Source organism: Plecotus auritus (assembly GCF_963455305.1).
Source record: "Plecotus auritus genome assembly, chromosome: 11".
Lineage (NCBI taxonomy): Eukaryota > Metazoa > Chordata > Mammalia > Chiroptera > Vespertilionidae > Plecotus > Plecotus auritus.
This window is the reverse complement of record NC_137777.1, coordinates 1193068-1211134: the sequence shown is the minus strand read 5'-3', so window position 1 is coordinate 1211134 and position 18067 is coordinate 1193068. Positions and strand designations below refer to the sequence as shown.

Genomic DNA, 18067 nt, shown 5'->3' with positions numbered 1-18067 from the left:
CCGGCACTCGCAGCCCGGGGACCGTGGGCATCCACAGGCCCTTCGGACCCGTCTCTCCATCTATAACATGGGCAGGAACGGGCCTGTGTCTGCCTGTGAGGAGTGACTGCCCTGATGTATGGAGAAGGGTGAGAGCCACCATGTATTTAAGGGCAATAGAAGTTAGCTTTCATCTCCCCCCTCACCACCACCACTGTCACCATCACCATCACTACCACCACCATCACCATCACCACCACCACCACCATCTTTATCACCATCATCATCATCACTATCATCATCATCACCACCTTTATCACCATCACCACCACCACCATCACCATCATCACCATCACCACCTTTATCACCATCACCACCACCATCATCACCATCACCACCTTTATCACCATCACCACCACCACCACCACCATCACCACCTTTATCACCATCACCACCACCACCATCACCACCACCATCATCATCACCACCACCACCACCATCACCATCACCACCACCATCACCATCATCACCACCACCACCACCACCACCACCACCACCATCACCATCACATACTCTAAGCCAGAGGTGGGAACGGCCAGCCTGTGGGCTGCATCAGGCCTCATAATCACTTGGTCTGGCGCTGCCACGGCATTAGGGGTGAGTTCATTAAATGTGTGACCAAACACAGCAGGTCCATGTTTAAGCTGACAGTCCTGTGTGGCCTGAGAATGATGTTATAAACCTCCAAGCGGCCCTGGGTGGAGAAAAGGCTCCGACCCCTGCGGTAAAGGAAGCTGGGTCCTCCTGGAGACCCCAGGACGGTGGCCAGGGGGTGCTGTCCCAGCCAGTGGGTGCTGGGCACAGGAAACCACATGCTCACACACCCAGGCCCCCTCACACATGTATTCACATGTACACACACGTTCACTCACACGTGTGCAAACGTATGCACATGTACACACACAGGCAGGCCTGTGTGCCAGGCTGAGGGGCACAATGGCAGAGAGAGCTGGCAGCCCTGTCCTCCCCCTCCTGTGCCTGGTGCCCCTTCCCCCGGCCGGCCTGCACCTGGCCTGGAAGTGCCCAGAGCGTGGCGGGGAGGGGGCGCGATGCTGCCGTCAGCACAGCCTCCGGCGGGCCCAGGGCAGCATACGCCGGCCGCCTCCTGACCCGCGGTGAACCCCGCCCACAGGCCCGATCCCAGATGTGCTGGATGCCAGCCGGGGCCCACCTGGCCTCCTCGCCTCGCCGCCTGCTGTCAACATGCCACCGTGAGGAGAGCGTCTCCCACTCAGAAGGCAGAGAACGGCTCGTGCCCCAGACGCACGGATGCTGAGCCGGAGGCCCCGATGACATCCGCTCACCTCTTCACGTCGCAGGCAGGGAGCAGACGAAACCGAGGCAGGCGGCCTCTGAGCTGCCTGGTGCCGGCCTGGAGCGGGGCCTGGGCACCCAGGGCAGCAGGGGGCGGCCGCCCTGCACCTGGAACCCCATGCTCGCTCTTGCCGGCCGCCCAGAGAGGGAGGGCAGGGCGTGCTCGCCGGCCAGGCCTCTGAGATCACCAGGTCCCGAGGGCTGCGGGGCAGCATCCCGGCTGCGTGGCCTCCAGGACGGGACCGGCTCGGTGGGGACAGAAGCCATCAGCAGGGCACTGGGCCTGTGGTCCCATCTTGAAGGCTGTGCCAGGACCCGGGCCCCGCCTGGACACTCCAGCCTGCCCCCCCGAAACCAGGCAGCCCCTCCTACCCAGGCTGCAGTCTCTGCCTCCACGTCTCCCCTCCCCTCCCTTCCCGCCACCTCCCAGCTCTGAGCTTGGCTGGCCTTCGGCTTTGCGAGAGGGAAACGTAAGGTCTGGCTCACGATGGGCCCTCGTCAGTACACAGATGGGAGTTCTCCCAGAGGAGGGGCCTCTGCGCTGGGTTTCAAAGGATGTGTAGGAGTTCACCAGTTGATCAGAGGGCAACTGATAGCATTTTGAGAAAAGACACAGAACTGAGGACTGTTCGGGGAAGGGAGGGGGATCAGCAAGACTCCTGTGGAGTCAGGGCTGGGAGACGGGAGGTGAGCAGACCTCCCGGGCCTGGAGTGCCGGCTCCTGCACTCCAGCGGGGCCCCCCTCACGTCGGGGTCGGCCCAGCCTCTCGCGGGCCATCCGGCCACTGCTCCGCGATGGGACAGAGCCGTCCCCTCGGACGAGGTGCTGCCTGGGCCCAGCCAGGGCCGTCGGGAGGAGGCGAGGGAGGAGAGGGCCGCTCAGGGGCAACGTTAAGTGGAGGGCTTGTCTGTGGTGCCTTTTATAGAGTCAAAGTCACTTTGTCAGCTCAGAACGGAGACATGTTTAATGCATGGCTCGATTTGTTCATAAACTGGCCACGTTTCTGGTCTATTTAGAGAAGAAAGCCTGAGCGAGGGAGAGCGTGGGCGGGGCTGCTTCCTGCAGTGGCTTTAGCTGCCTGTCTCGGGGTCCCCCCGGCGCAGGCAGCCATCTGGGGTCCCTTGGGGGACACCGGGGTGGGGGGGGGACGTTCGTGCCGGTGAGCGGGCATGGGCCCTGCCTCTGCACAGACTTGGACGCTCACGAGCTGTGTGGCCCCAGACAAGTGTCCTAACCTCTCTGGGCCTAACTGTGACCACTCCTCTGCCTCTCTGGCTCGGGATGAGACTCGGCAGGCAGGTGTGGGAACGCTGCCATCAGGCAGGCTCGCCGCGGGGCAGGGTCTCCATCCGGAACTTTCCGTGTTCGTGCAACTTCGCCCTCAAGGCAGGGCTGCTCCTGGGCCCCACGGTGGACTCAGCCGAGACCCCACAGGCAGCGGGGGGGGGGGGGGGGGGGGGGCAGCAGGGACGTCGCTGGGCGCACAGCCCTGCACCCCAGGCTGCCGTGGTCACCCGTGGCAGGGCCACCGGCAGCACCCGGCCCCTCCTGGCAGAGCTGCCCCCTCTGGACGCAGCTGGCTCTGCCCCTCCTCCCCCAATCGGCTCCCCCACTCCATCGCCCGTCACCAGAACCCAGCACTGCGATTTCTCCGTGAATGGTGTCCGGCTCCCTGCTGGCTCCCACTGGCTCCTCCCGGGAGAGGCTGCGATGCACACGGCTCCCCAGCACTTCCGGGGACTCCAGGCCAGGAGCCAGCGGCCCGCGGCTCAGGGAGGGAGCGAGGGAGCCGTCCTTCGGGGCGGGCCATGGTCACGGTCATCCGCTGCTCAGTGGGAGACCTGGACTTGAACCCACAGCTCCCCCAGCCTGAGGGGGCCCCCAGGAGCGATTCTGGAAGAGGCCAGACCCCCCACGCTCCAGCCCTCGCCCGGCCTCCTCCCCCGAGCCTCGTTCTCCACCCTGACCGAGCCGCCCCGAATCCAATAAAACTGTCAGGACCACTGATCTGTGCGGCTCTCCCTCTCCTTCAGATTCCATAAACCCTGGAGCCGTTCCGAGAAGCAGGCGAGTGATGGGAAGCACCAGCACACGGAGGAGACGGCGGGCAGGGTGCCTGCGCCAGCAGCACGCGGGGAGGTGGGGGGGGGGGCGGGGGCTGGGAAAGGACGGGGCTGCTGGGGGGGGGGGGGGCAGGCGAGGCCACGGGCCAGGCGGCAGCCCGGCGCAGGCGGGTGAGGGGCTGTGGAGCGCCTGCAGTTAGGGGAGCCTTGCTGGGGGCGGAGGTGCCTGAACCACATCTGAAGCAGCAGCAGGCGTCTGTCCGTGCAAACCGGGGACGAGGGGCTTGCACACCAACCAACCGTGAGCGTGCAAGGCCACGTGCAAGAGAGAGGGCTGGGGACATCCAGGCTGTGGCCACAGGGAGCAGGGGGAGGCCAGCGCGCCCGGGCCTGGCTGTGGAGGCGAGGTCCTGCCGTCCGTCCTGGACCCTGGGCTGCCGGGTCTCAGGGAGGAGCGGTGTGAGCCCCGGGCCCAGGGACCAGGCCGGGCCCAGCCGCGATGGGAGCCGGGTGCCCCCCCTCACCCCCCCAGGCCTTCCTCACGCAGAGGACCCCCCACGTGCTGTCTGTCTGGCCCCCCACGTGCTGTCGGGCCCCCCACGTGCTGTCGGGCCTGTCCCTGCGACGCCTTCCTGGTCCCGATGGCAGCTCCCGGCCCTCCCGTTCTGGGGCCTCGGCAGGACCCGGCTCTGCGGCACCCGGAGGGCAGCCCCTGACCCCATTGGGGGTGCCCCCCTCCACAAAGGAACCAGCGTGGAGCGCCCGTCCGCACGGCCGTCACTGTGTCTCCAGGGCGATCGGTCACAGCAGCAACAAGAAAACACATACGATGGTTTTGCGTCCAACCTCAAACCTCAGCCCCATTTTCCCCTAAAGTCCCAGTTCTCACCCTGAAATTCTCCGGCTGCAGGATGTGGGGAGGGGCGGCTGCCCGGGTGACGCTGGGCCCGGGGCAAGGATGCCGCCCGCCTCTGGGAACCAGCACGCTCCCGCCACGTCTCGGGGCGGCGTCACCAGCAATGACAGGTGTTGATGCTGAACGCTGCGGCTATTTACACGGGAGGCTGACACGGAACATGAAGAGCCATTCCCATCACTCACTAATCGGAGACATAACTGCGCCCCATAAAGCTCCCTGAGAGCTGCTTGGGGGAGGGGGGAGCCGTGAGCACACCCAGCTGCCCCCACAAAGGGCTCGTTAGCGATGCTCATGGGGCCTCCCTGGGTCAGAGGCCCTCAGCGGGGACGGGGGGGAGGTGGGGAAGACAGCTCCTGGCTCAGGGGGCCTGGGGGGCCAGAACGTCTGTGCAGCCGGTGGTTTTCTTGGTCAAATATTGGCTAAGGGATGGGGCACACGGCCAAGGAGGTTAGAATTCATCTCCTAGGGCACCTCACTGCGTCTCAGCCCTGAGCTCTGACCCTGACCCTGGTCACACGCTGAGCCCTGACCCTGGTCACACGCTGACCCCTGACCCTGGTCACACCCTGAGCCCTGACCCTGGTCACACGCTGAGCCCTGACCCTGGTCACACTCTGAGCCCTGACCCTGGTCACACTCTGAGCCCTGACCCTGGTCACACCCTGAGCCCTGACCCTGGTCACACTCTGAACCCTGACCCTGGTCACACGCTGAGCCCTGACCCTGGTCACACGCTGAGCCCTGACCCTGGTCACACGCTGAGCCCTGACCCTGGTCACACTCTGAGCCCTGACTCTGGTCACACGCTGAGCTCTGACCCTGGTCACACGCTGACCCCTGACCCTGGTCACACCCTGACCCCTGACCCTGGTCACACCCTGAGCCCTGACCCTGGTCACACGCTGAGCCCTGACCCTGGTCACACCCTGAGCCCTGACCCTGGTCACTCTGACCCCTGACCCCGGTCACAGACTCCGGGGTGTGAGGGTCACTGGAGGGGAGTCCCTGGAACACACAGGCCCCAGTGCTGGTGGACATGGATGCACCTCCCAGGCCCGTACATCCGCTCCCTCGTCCGGAGCGACGCCAGCCAGGCCACGGCACAGCCCCACGTAGTTACTTACAAGCCGATCCACTGCCCGACGCGCAGCCGGTCTGTGTCGCGAGGACCGAAGCGCCTGCGGCCGCACATAACCCGGTGCCGATGGCATCCCGCTCCGGCCCCTGGAGCCTCGGGCCGCCAGCTGGGCCGGGCACAGAGAGGGAGCCTCCGCGGCAGCAGGCAGGCGCGGTGTGGTCCCCAGGAGGACTTCCGGGGTCACTTCGGCCCCCTGGGCCCTCGCTGTTCTGTCGCGATCCCCACTGCCCAGGGCTTCCCCGGCCTCCGCAGCCCGGCGGCCGTGCCCGAGGGCCCGTGGCAGCGCCTGCCCCGGGGACGCCTCCCGCACTGGGGCTCCGGATGGCCACCTGGGGCGGCTGCTGAGAGGCTCCAGGCGGTGGCTACAACCCCCCCCACCCCCGCCCGGAAGTTTCTGGAAGCCCGTGGGCGGCCTTGCAGTGCCCGGCTCAGCTCGGGCTCCCAGCGCGTCCCCGCCCCCTGCGGCCTCTGTTACTGATTCTCCTCACAGACGCAGCGCCATGGAAATAGCCTCTCGGCCCCACGAGGATCTGTGTCCCCAAACAGCAGGAAGCGCCCTGTGGGAGAGCCCTCCAGCAAAGGCAGCGGGGGGGGGGGGGGGGGGGTCGGCTGCGCTTCTGCAGGCGCCCGATGCTCCGCTGCATCGATTCCTGGAAGGCAAACACCCCCTCCACCCCCAGGCACGGGGAGGCCGCTCATCTCCTCCAGGACAGCGGGTGGGGGAGCGGTGGGGACAGAGGCGACCGGGCCCCAGGGCCTCAGGTTCCTCAGCGGTCACGGGCAGGTGCCTGCCCCGCCCCCCACACTGTCCCGCCTCCACGCCCCACGTCCCACGTTAGAAACTGGGACCCAGACAGGACGGGAGCTGCCCCGTGTCTGGGCTCAGGGCAGGCAGGGTGGACCCAGGACACCATTCCTCAGGCTCTGAGGACGGCCCTCATCACACACGCACGGACACGCACGGACACACATATGTGCACCCGTGCACACACAGACACCCTCACACAGAGGACGTGGGAGTCTCGGCCTCCCTGGCTCTGGCGGCCGCACCTGCAGGGGTCACCGCCTGGCCGCCTGGGACACGCTGGGGCGGGGTGGGGTGTTCAGGCCGAGCCAGCCCCCAGGCTGGGGGAGGGGAGGTTCTGGAAGGCTCCCTGCTCCACAGGCCCCGGCAGGTGCTCTCCAGGTGCGGGGGCAGGGGGCAGGGGCCAGGCCCCGCCCAGCCACCCCGCTCGGGGCTCAGCCCAGCGGCCGCCCGGAGCTGTGCAGGGTCACGGCCCTGGCTGGTCCCTCGGTGCCCCATCTGGAAAGGGGGTCGTGATGCCACCCTACCTGCACGCCCAGCTGGCCAGCCCCCAGGCCCCAGAGTGCCAGTCCCCTGGAGGTAGAGAGGGATGGTGACCAGCAGAGAGAGCGCCTCTCCGGGCAGCTGCGGCTCAGACCAGGCGGCTGCCTGGGCAGGACACTGAGGACAGGTGGAAGGGGGCCGGTGGCCCAGGAAGACACAGATGCCGCCCTGAACATGCAGACACAGCATGGCACAGCTGCCGGGGCCCTGAGACCGGCAGGCCCACTTCACAGATGGGGAAACTGAGGCCTGGAGTGGAGAGAGGTGTGTTCAGCAGAGGCCCAGGCCCTCCGGGGTGGGGAGTCCAGGGCAGGGTGGGGCAGGGGAGGGACAGGCCTGTCTGAGCCCACAGATCAGAGCGCCCCACTGTGGAACCTCGTCTGGGGATACGTTTTGTAGGGACTTCGGGTCCCAGGGTGTGGTCGGCCGGACGGGGGGACAGAGGGCAGCGAGCAGAGCCGGAGGACCAGCCGCTGGGCCGCAGTCCCCGCGAACTGTAGCGACTCGCCATCCTTCTCTCCTGATGAGGAGGATCCGGGGGACGATTAGTGTCAGAATTACCGCGGAGGAGCGCGTTAGGAGAAAAATAAATTGTCAAGGAGCCCATCGGAGCTGTGATTGGGATACAGCGTATCATAGTCAATTGAATTGCAAATACAAGAGGGTCCCTTGTCAATTGATCTCAGCGAGTAAACAATTTGGGTATTTAAATGGAAACTCGCTAAGGGAAGGAATCAAGGACTGGGTTCAAGAGAGAACTGGAAACTTCGGGCTGAAAGCTGGCTCTGGGACTCTGGGCGGGAAGGAGGTCCCGCCCCTGCCCGGCCTGCAGCTCCCGGCTGCCTCCTCGGTGCCACCTGTGTTCCTGTGAGCCTCCCACAGCCATGGTGGCTCCTCGGTGTGCAGGTGGCTCCCCACCACGGGGCTCCAGTGAGCGGGGTCCTCGTTTATTTCCTGAACCAAGCCCAGGTGAGGGGGTGCTTAGAGCACGCAGCCATCAGGAGAGTGAATGGACGGGTAAATGACCAAGCAGATGGATGGATGAGTAGATGGATTGATGGATGAGGGATGGATGAGGGATGGATGAGGGATGAGGGATGAGGGATGGATGGACGGATGAATGGATGAGGGATGGATGGATGGATGGATGGATGGATGGGTAGATGAGGGATGGATGGGTGATGGATGAGGGATGGATGGATGGATGAATGATGAGGGATGGATGGATGGATGAGGGATGGATGGATGAGGGATGGATGGATGAGGGATGGATTGATGGATGAATGGGTGAGGGATGGATTGATGGGTGAGGGATGGATGGATGGATGAGGGATGGATTGATGGATGAGGGATGGATAGATGGATGAGGGATGGATGGATGGATGAATGGATGGATGAATGAGGGATGGATGGATGAGGGATGGATTGATGGATGAATGGGTAAGGGATGGATGGATGGGTGAGGGATGGATGGATGGATGAGGGATGGATTGATGGGTGAGGGATGGATGGATGGATGGATGAGGGATGGATGGATGGATGAGGGATGGATGGATGGATGAGGGATGGATTGATGGGTGAGGGATGGATGGATGGATGGATGGATGAGGGATGGATGGATAGAAAGATAGAGAGGTGCATGAGGAATGGATGCTTCCTCCAGGGCACCGAGGTGGCTGAGAGGACGGCTAGGGAGACGAGACTGGGGAGAAATGGAAGGAAAGGGACATGGGTGCTTGAGGTGCAGCCCCCGTTGAGCAAACACCTCTGAGCCACCTGCCATGTGCCGAGGCCGGGTCCTCCCACCTCCCCAGCCTCCCTGAAAGGGAAGCTCAACAATTCCAACCGATCTCCGCTTCTGAGAATCCTGTCCGGCCTGGACACCAGGAGACGCTTCTCATTCCTGCTCCGCCCCCCGGGCCATGTGACTGGGGAAACCGGGTTCCCCTCCAGGCGTCCCAGGAGGAGGGACAGGAGGGTCCTTCCCCAGCCCCGCTGGCTCTGGGAGGGGGTACCATGGTCACAGCTGCTCACACCAACCCGTCCCGTCCTGTGCCCGAAGCCCACGGGCACCCCCGGGCAGGCCTCTCGGGCTGGGCTGGCTCGGCAGGGACAGCACGTGGCTCTCAGCCTCGCACCGCCCACACGGAGGAGCTGAAGGTCACCCGGACTCCTTGAGCGGCAGGCTCTGAGTCCAGCGGGCGCTGGCAGCTGCCGCTGACATCAGCACTGTCCTGGGCGCCTGCCTCCTGGCCCCTTGCTGGCCCTGACCTGCCCTCGGCCACCGGCCTGAACTTCTCACCCCAAACAGCTGCTCGGCCAGGCCCAGAGCAGTGCCCGTGGGCCAGCAGGGGCGCTCGGGGTCCTGCGTGTCCCCCAGGAGGGCTGCCAGCCCCCCAATCTCCAAGGTCATGCAGCTCAGAGGCAGGCGAGGCAGAACCCGGCCCGTGTCCTCCAGGCAAACCTGTTCTCCGGCTCAGTGACCTCATCGGTCAAATGGGGGCCACAGCCCAGTACGGCGACCTCAACTTACAGGGCCCCAACCCGGTACCTCCAGGTCTCAGGTTTCCCAGCTGGGCAGAGACCAAGTCCAGGGCCGGCCCTGCCCCTCGCAGCCTCCCAGCCTGGCCAGCAGCTGCCGGCACCGGGCTGCGGGCTCAGACGCCCAGTGCGGGCCTGTCCTCCGGCTGCCCCCACACCTGAGGCCGGCGTGTAAAATCCAATTTGCTCCCGGCACCTCCCGCAGACGCCCCTGGGGCCCGGGCAGCCACCGGTCACTGCAGCAAAGCTGAGGTGGTGGCCGCAGCTCCGCCCCGGGCCTGCCTGCCTGCACCGCCCACAGGGCTTCTCCGCCCCTTCCTATGAGGGGCGTCTACTCCGCTGCCCCTCTCTCCTGCAGGGGGGTCTCTATTCCTGCCCCACCAGGACCCCTTTATCCGGCCCCGGCCCCCTGGGCGTCAGGAGGCAGAGCAGGTGGGGTCTCAGGAGCGGCCTCCCTTCCTGCAAGGCTCTCCAGAGGCCGGGGCTGCTGGGTCTCCACGGGAGGGGCGCCGGGCCCCATGGCAGGTCACTGTCCTGGACCACCCCCAGCACACATGTCCCACCCATGTCCCACCTTAGCCAGCACACACTCCCACCCAGAGAGCACTGGGCTCACACACACATTCTCACACTCACACAGCCACCTCCCTCTCACACACACACAGCCACCTCCCTCTCACACACACACACACACACACACACACACACACTCTCACACACAGCCACCTCCCTCTCACACACACACACACACCCGCCACCTCACACTCACACACACACACACACACACGCCACCTCACACACAGCCACCTCCCTCTCACACACACACACACTCTCACACAGCCACCTCCCTCTCACACACACACAGCCACCTCCCTCTCACACACACACAGCCACCTCCCTCTCACACACACACACACACACCCGCCCCCTCACACACTCACACACACATACACACCCGCCCCCTCACACACACACACACACACTCACACACACACTCACACACACACTCACACACACACACACCCGCCCCCTCACACACTCACACACACACACGCCACCTCACACACACACACACACACACACACGCCACCTCACACACACACACACGCCACCTCACACACACACACACACACACACACTCACACACACACACACCCGCCCCCTCACACACTCACACACACACACACGCCACCTCACACACACACACACACACACACACACACACACACACACACACTCACACACACACACACCCGCCCCCTCACACACTCACACACACACACACGCCACCTCACACACACACACACACACACACACACGCCACCTCACACTCACACACTCACACACACACACACACACACACACACGCCACCTCACACACACACACACACACACACACACACACACACAGCCAGGCTCCAGAGCCAGAAGGAGGCCTCCCGGGCGCAGGTGGAGACGCGGTGGGCTGAGCAGAGGCAGTTTATTGGGGTGCAGCCAGGGCGGCGGGTCAGGGCCAGTGGGGATGGCGGTGCAGCACTCACGGAGGTCGCGCAGGCCCGGTGACGGCCTCAACCTGCAAACAATGGGCTCGGTCAGTGCCCCCCGGAAAGGTGGCCTGGCAGTGACCGCAGGGGGGCTCTTCCCAGCCCACCAGTCCCAGGGGAGCCCACAGCCTTCCCAGGAGCAGGGCCTCGAGCAGCACCCCTCACCTGAGCCGGTGGCAGTGCGAGAGGAGGTGCAAGGCCGACTGGAAGGACCCCCCGCCCCCCCCCCCGCCCCGAGCTGCCTGCAGATGCACCATCAGAGGGAGGGAAGGGCTGAGCAGGCAGCTGGGGCGGCCTCACCCCTGGCAGACACGGCAGGGGCCCCCGCTTTCCACCCAGCTCCTCCCAGTCACAGCCTGAGCTCCCTCGGGCGCCTGTCTGCAGAAAGCCTCAGCCCCACGTCGAACGAGAGCCTGTCCCTCCTCAGCATGCTGTTTATATTCGCCACCGTCTGCCTTTGTGCTCAGACAACGCCGCAGGGATGGGGGAGGACAGGCTCTGGGCCATGTCCCGGGCGGGAGGGGGTCCCATTGGGCCCTGGAAGACGGAGCTGGGGGCTTGGGGCTGCAGGAATGGGGAGCCCTCCCTCAGCGGGGCCTGCAGCTGGAGCTACGCCCACCCCAGGTCGCAGGAGCCCTGTCTGCTGCACGCCCCACCCCACCTTCCTGGCCCGTCCTCCTCCCCATGCCCCCGCCTCTGTCCCCGGCTCAGCACGTGAGGGCACCGGCCGGGCCACACTGCCCGGCCTCCCAGGGAAACAAACCCCAGACCTCCGCATCCCGCTCAGCGTGAGGCTCGGCCAGGCTGGGACCCGCGCACCCTGGAGGCGGGCGGAGCGGTCCGGGAGCACCCGGCACGCAGGCTGACGGTCATGGGGGCCCTCCCCTACCTCCCCAGGCCCGAGCCCAGCACAGACCAGAGCCGGCTCCTGACGGGCGTCCCAGCCCGGCCTCGGGACAGCCGCCCAGTAGCCACTTGTGAATTCCTCGCCCGTGGACACCGTGGGCAGTAAGTGTCTGGTGCTGTTTTTGGACGCTAAGTCTTCAGCTAATCATTGCCCAGCAATAAATAAGTCAGACCCTGCCTGGCACGCAGCGGTGGCTCCGCGCTGTCACTCAAGGAGCATCACCTGTTGTCCCGATCGAGTTCCCCTCCAGCTCCTGCCCAGGGTGCTGAGCTCGGGAACTCCCCACTCCCCAACCCCGACGGGTCTCCATGAGGCTCCCTGACTGGGTCTCCCCACCAGGGGCCTCCTCCCTCCCCAGGGCTCCCAGCACATGCCCACCACACAGCCCGCAGCCTCTGCTCACTGACTGCCCAGGTGAATGGCCAGGCGTCACCTTCGGGAAGTCAGTGAGTAGTAACGGGAGCTACAGGTTTGCTGTGAGTTCCAGGAAAAGAGGGCCCCCATCTGCCGTGTTCCCTGCTGAGACACCTGGGTCTGACCTGGGCCTGACACAGAGGAGGATGGATAGATGTATGGATGGATGATGGATGGATGATAAATGGATGGATGATGGATGATAAATGGATGGATGGTGGATGGATGGATGGATGGTGGATGATAAATGGATGGATGGTGGATGGATGGATGGATGGATGGATAATGGATGATAAATGGGTGGATGATGGATGATAAATGTATGTATGGATGGATGATGGGTGATAAATGGACGGATGATAAATGATAAATGAAGGGGTGATGGATAAATGGATGGATGGACGGATGATAGATGATAAATGTATGGATGATGGATGGATGGATGGGTGATGGATGGGTGATGGATGGATGATGGATGATAAATGTATGTATGGATGATAAATGTATGGATGATGGATGGATGGATGGATGGATGGATGATAAATGGATGGATGATGGATGGATGGATGGATGGATAATGGATGAGAAATGGGTGGATGATGGATGGATGGATGATGGATGATAAATGTATGTATGGATGGATGATGGATGATAAATGTATGGATGGTGGATGGATGGATGGATGATGAATGGATGATGGATGATAAATGTATGTATGGATGGATGGATGGATGGATAATGGATGATAAATGGATGGATGATGGATGGATGAATGAATGATGATAAATGATAAATGGATGGATGATGGGTGATAAATGGATGGATGATAAATGATAAATGGATGGATGATGGGTGATAAATGGGTGGATGATAAATGATAAATGAAGGGGTGATGGATAAATGGATGGATGGACGGATGATAGATGATAAATGTATGGATGATGGATGGATGGATGGATGGGTGATGGATGGGTGATAGATGGATGATGGATGATAAATGTATGTATGGATGGATGATGGATGATAAATGTATGAATGATGGATGGATGGATGGATGGATGGATAATGGATGATAAATGGGTGGATGATGGATGGATGGATGGATGGATGGATGGATGGATGGATGATGGTTGGGTGATGGATGGATGATGGATAGTGGATGGGTGGATGGATGGGTAATGGATGGAAGGATGGATGATAGAGGGCCAGATGGGTGGTGGCTGGATGATGGATGGAAAGACGGGTGAGTGGGTGACAGAGGGATGAGGGTGTGGGGCTGGGGCACCTACCACAGGTGGCATCACTTTGGGACGGAGGTGGCGATGACGAGGATGATGACCAGCATGACGGTGACTCCAGCCGACAGGAAGTAGCACTTGATCTTGTGTCTCTGGAGCTGCGACAGAGAAAGAGGTTGCTGTGTCTTGGGCCCCAGCCTCCCATCCGGGGGCACAGGGCTCATGCCCGCTGGGGACTGTGGCATGCAGAGGGCCGGGCCCACCCTGGGGCAGAGCCGAGGCAGAAGCTGTCCCTCGGAGGGGTCTGCCCTGAGCTGGACCAAGCTCACCAAGAGCGGCTCTGGGCTGGCCTTGGCGCCGGGCCCCAGGAGGAGCCCAGGAGGAGCCCCAGGAGGAGCCCCAGGAGGAGCCCAGGAGGAGCCCAGGAGGAGCCCCAGGAGGAGCCCAGGAGGAGCCCCAGGAGGAGCCCAGGAGGAGCCCAGGAGGAGGAGCCCAGGAGGAGCCCAGGAGGAGCCCCAGGAGGAGCCCCAGGAGGAGCCCAGGAGGAGCCCAGGAGGAGGAGCCCAGGAGGAGCCCAGGAGGAGCCCCAGGAGGAGCCCCAGGAGGAGGAGCCCAGGAGGAGCCCCAGGAGGAGCCCCAGGAGGAGCCCAGGAGGAGCCCAGGAGGAGCCCCAGGAGGAGCCCAGCAGGAGCCCAGGAGGAGCCCCAGGAGGAGCCCCAGGAGGCGCCCCAGGAGGAGCCCCAGGAGGAGCCCAGGAGGAGCCCCAGGAGGAGCCCAGGAGGAGCCCCAGGAGGAGCCCCAAGAGGAGCCCCAGGAGGAGCCCCAGGCAGCCAGGGCAAACACACCAGCCCAAACATCAGCCGTCACGACAAGGGCCCTGGTCCCGAGGGCAGGACACGGGCTCAGAGGTCATGTGACATGCCCCAGGCGGTGAGGGTGTATCTGAGCCACAGTGCTGAGCGGACAGGCCAGTGTGTGCGGGAGGGGGCACGGGGGCCAGGATGGGGGTGGGCGGGCCAGAGGGGATCAGCTCCGCCCAGGATACATGGCCACATCGATTCCTGGGAGGCAAATACCCTCCCCACCCACCCCCTGCCCTGGGGGGGCAGGTCCCGGGGACACCCGTCTGCAGGTGAGGGCTCAGAGCAATGAAGAGACTGCCCGGCCGGCATGGCTCAGTGGTTGAGCGTCACCCTATGACCCAGGAGGTCATGGTTCCACTTCCGGTCGGGGCACAGGCCCGGGTTGTGGGCTCCATCCCCAGTAGGGGGCGTGCAGGAGGCAGCCGATCCATGATTCTCTCTCATCACTGATGTTTCTATCTCTCTCCCTCTCCTTTCCTCTCTGACATCACTATGTATATATATTTATTTTTAAAGAGAGAGACCAGCCCAAGGCCACCAGCTCGTGACGACAGCAGGCCGGGAACCAGCATCGAGGCTTGCTCATGCCCGCCCTCCTCAGACGGGCGCCCTGAGGTGCCTGCCCTCCTACACACCCGGTTCCCTAACCGACTTCGGAAGCAAACCGAGCCCGGAGCAGCCTGCGGCGCGGCCCTGGGTGCCCGGGGAGGGGACGGCATGGAACACAGCATCCAGGTCAGGGGGCCTGGCTTCACACCCGTCCCGCATCGAGGCCTGACCGTGACCCCGGTGGCCGCCCCTGCTCCCCGTCAGCGTGGCCCAGGCAGAGCCCAGCTCAACCTTCCTGGGACGTGGCGTTGGCCTCGCGCTGGGCGGGGGCAGGCTCCCGCTTGGGCGTGTGATCCACTCTCAGCCTGGCCCTCCTGAGCCTCCTGTCCATCCTCCACCCCCACCCCAGGCTGAACAGGGGAGGGGGAGCCGGGAGCCGCAGGGCCCAGCTGGAGCGAGGATAATCCTATGGGAAGCAGGGCAGGTCACCCAGAGAGGATATGGGGGACGGGGAGAGGACTTCCCAGGACTCCCAGGCTCTGATCAGCGTCCACCCAGCTGGCCTCTTCAGCGCCCCCCCCGCCCTCCCCCCACTGGGCCTCTGCAGCAAACCCACTGCGCCTCTGCAGCAACATCAAAGGGGAAGAGGGGGGTGAGCGGTGACAGGCAGGGCCCGGGCTGCCAGATGCTCGGCTGGGACATATGGTGGAGGCGGAGACGGGCCTTTGATGGGGTGCTCGGAGCCCCAGCCCTGCCAGCTCCCTCCTGGCACCAGGCAGCGTCCCTCCCACAGCCTCCCACTCCGGGCCCAGCACCTGCACCCACCCCCCACCTCACCTCAGGGCTCAGGGCAGCCCCGGAGCAGGAGGCGGGGAGGGAGGGGAGGGCAGCCCTGGTCCCTCGTGGGGCCTGAGGGGGCAGAGGCCACACCTCACTCCACCAGGAGCCCCCATGAATGGGAGCCCCTTCCCCAGCTGGGGAGCCAGTGGCCGCCCCGGACACAGCCTCCACCAGGCCCATGGAAACGCTCCCCTCACCCTGCTGCCCACGAGTTGTTAACCTGTCTCCTTGTCTGTTACCTCCTGACAGCAGAGGAGAGAAACAACAGCATTAAACCAAGCGCATGGGCCACACGGGACTTTCTGGGAAAGTGAGGGGGGCGGGGCGGGAACTCCCAAGAGCACGGTGCTTTCCTGTGAGCACCTCTGCGTCCCGCAGGGGGCGCCGGGACGGCCATCGAGGTGCGGGGAGCTCGCCCCTCACTTTCTGGAGCTCCTTTCTGAAGGCAGGAGGCCCGGACCCAGGCAGGGCTGCTGGACGGATGGACGGATGGATGGATGGATGGATGGATGGATGGATGGACAGACGGACGGACTGATGGACGGATGGATGGACTGACAGACAGACGGATGGATGGACGGACGGACGGATAGATGGATGGACAGACGGATGGACGAATGGAGGGACAGACGGACGGACGAATGGAGGGATGGACGCACCCATGTCCACATCAAGCCCTCCACCCTGGGCCGGCGGTCGGGGACAGAGAGCTGCGGGGACAGCACGGCGCTGACCTGGGAGGCGGGTGTCAGGGCTGGCTGTGCCTCCCAGTCTCCTGAGTCCCCACCCGCAGGGCCCCGGGGGGGACTTCCTTGTTGAGGGGCCTTCACGGAGGTCACCCGCCATAGCGGGTCCCTAGGGGGGGCCCGGACCCCGTCTGACTGGCATTCTGAGGAGAGGCGGATGCTTGGGCCCAGGGACGCAGGGAGAGCGAACGTGGGGACCAAGGTCAGGGCCCGGACCAGGGGCCTCGGGGGCCACCTTGCAGCCGCCTGATCCCGGACTCCCAGTCCCTGATGCGTGAGGCCCCCGAAGCCCCGTCCCAGCCGCCCCATCTGTGGGGTGGGGCAGAGTGGGCCGAGGCCAGTGAGGAGGGGGGTCGTCCGCCCTGCCCCACCCCCAGAAGGGCGCTCCGCCTGCCCCTCGCTCCCACACCCCGGTGCCCCAGCATCGGCTGTGACTGATAGTCTGAAATGACAGCCCCTCGCGCAGGAGGCTGGTGGGGAGCCAATTAACGCAAATTACGCTCCCGATTGGGGCCCAATTAGTGTCATCGTGCCGTCGGAGCCTCCCGGCCGTCGCTGTCAAGCTGATCCACCAGCTGGGGAAGAGCTCCACCTTCCGAGCCCCAGACCCACTGCTTCCTGCCACCCCACAAGGCCCCAGGAGGTGCCAGGAGGCCCCCACGAGGCCCCAGGAGGTCCCAGGAGGCACCAGGAGGCCCCAGGAGGGCCCATGAGGTCCCAGGAGGCCCCGCGAGGCCCCAGGAGGCCCCAGGAGGCGCCAGGAGGCCCCGCGAGGTCCCAGGAGGCCCCACAAGGCCCCAGGAGGCCCCAGGAGGCCCCAGGAGGCCCCAGGAGGTCCCAGGAGGCATCAGGAGACCCCAGGAGGCCCCAGAAGGTCCCAGGAGGCATCAGGAGACCCCAGGAGGCGCCAGGAGGTCCCAGGAGGCATCAGGAGACCCCAGGAGGCCCCAGGAGGTCCCAGGAGGCCCCAGGAGGCGCCACGAGGCCCCACGAGGTCCCAGGAGACCCCACGAGGTCCCAGGAGGCCCCACAAGGCCCCAGGAGGCTCCACGAAGCCACAGGAGGTCCCAGGAGGCCCCACAAGGCCCCACGAGGCCCCACGAGGCCCCAGGAGGTCCCAGGCCTCCCAGGAGGCCCCAGGAGGCCCCAGGAGGCATCAGGAGACCCCAGGAGGCCCCAGGAGGCCCCGGGAGGCCCCAGGAGGCATCAGGAGACCCCAGGAGGCCCCAGGAGGTCCCAGGAGGCCCCAGGAGGTCCCAGGAGGCATCAGGAGACCCCAGGAGGTCTCAGGAGGCATCAGGAGGTCCCAGGAGGCCCCACGAGGTCCAAGGAGGCCCCAGGAGGTCCCAGGAGGCATTAGGAGGTCCCAGGAGGCCCCACGAGGTCCAAGGAGGCCCCAGGAGGTCCCATGAGACCCCAGGAGGCCCCAGGAGGCATCAGGAGGCCCCAGGAGGCCCCACGAGGTCCAAGGAGGCCCCAGGAGGCCCCATGAGACCCCAGGAGGTCCCAGGAGGCCCCACGAGACCCCAGGAGGCCCCAGGAGGTCCCAGGAGGTCCCATGAGGCCCCAGGCAGTCCCAGGAAGCCAGAGGAGGATGCGGGCC

General features: G+C 64.6%; 1 protein-coding gene across 9 annotated transcripts in view; it reads right to left on the bottom strand.

Moving 5' to 3' along the window:
• The window catches only part of TSNARE1 (t-SNARE domain containing 1), a 113927-nt gene that overhangs the window by 58457 nt on the left and 37403 nt on the right, over positions 1 to 18067 (bottom strand). For 6 of the 9 annotated variants that reach the window (XM_080646843.1, XM_080646845.1, XM_080646842.1 and 3 more), the window contains 2 exons: positions 13518 to 13624; positions 10827 to 10936 (listed from right to left, as the gene is read on the bottom strand). In XM_080646843.1, the coding sequence (XP_080502969.1) occupies positions 13529 to 13624 (96 nt within the window). In that variant the 3' untranslated portion in view covers positions 10827 to 10936; positions 13518 to 13528. Of the gene's footprint in view, positions 1 to 7721; positions 7777 to 10826; positions 10937 to 13517; positions 13625 to 18067 lie in introns of those variants that run through there. The other 3 variants (XM_080646840.1, XM_080646841.1, XM_080646839.1) reach the window with 2 other exon arrangements.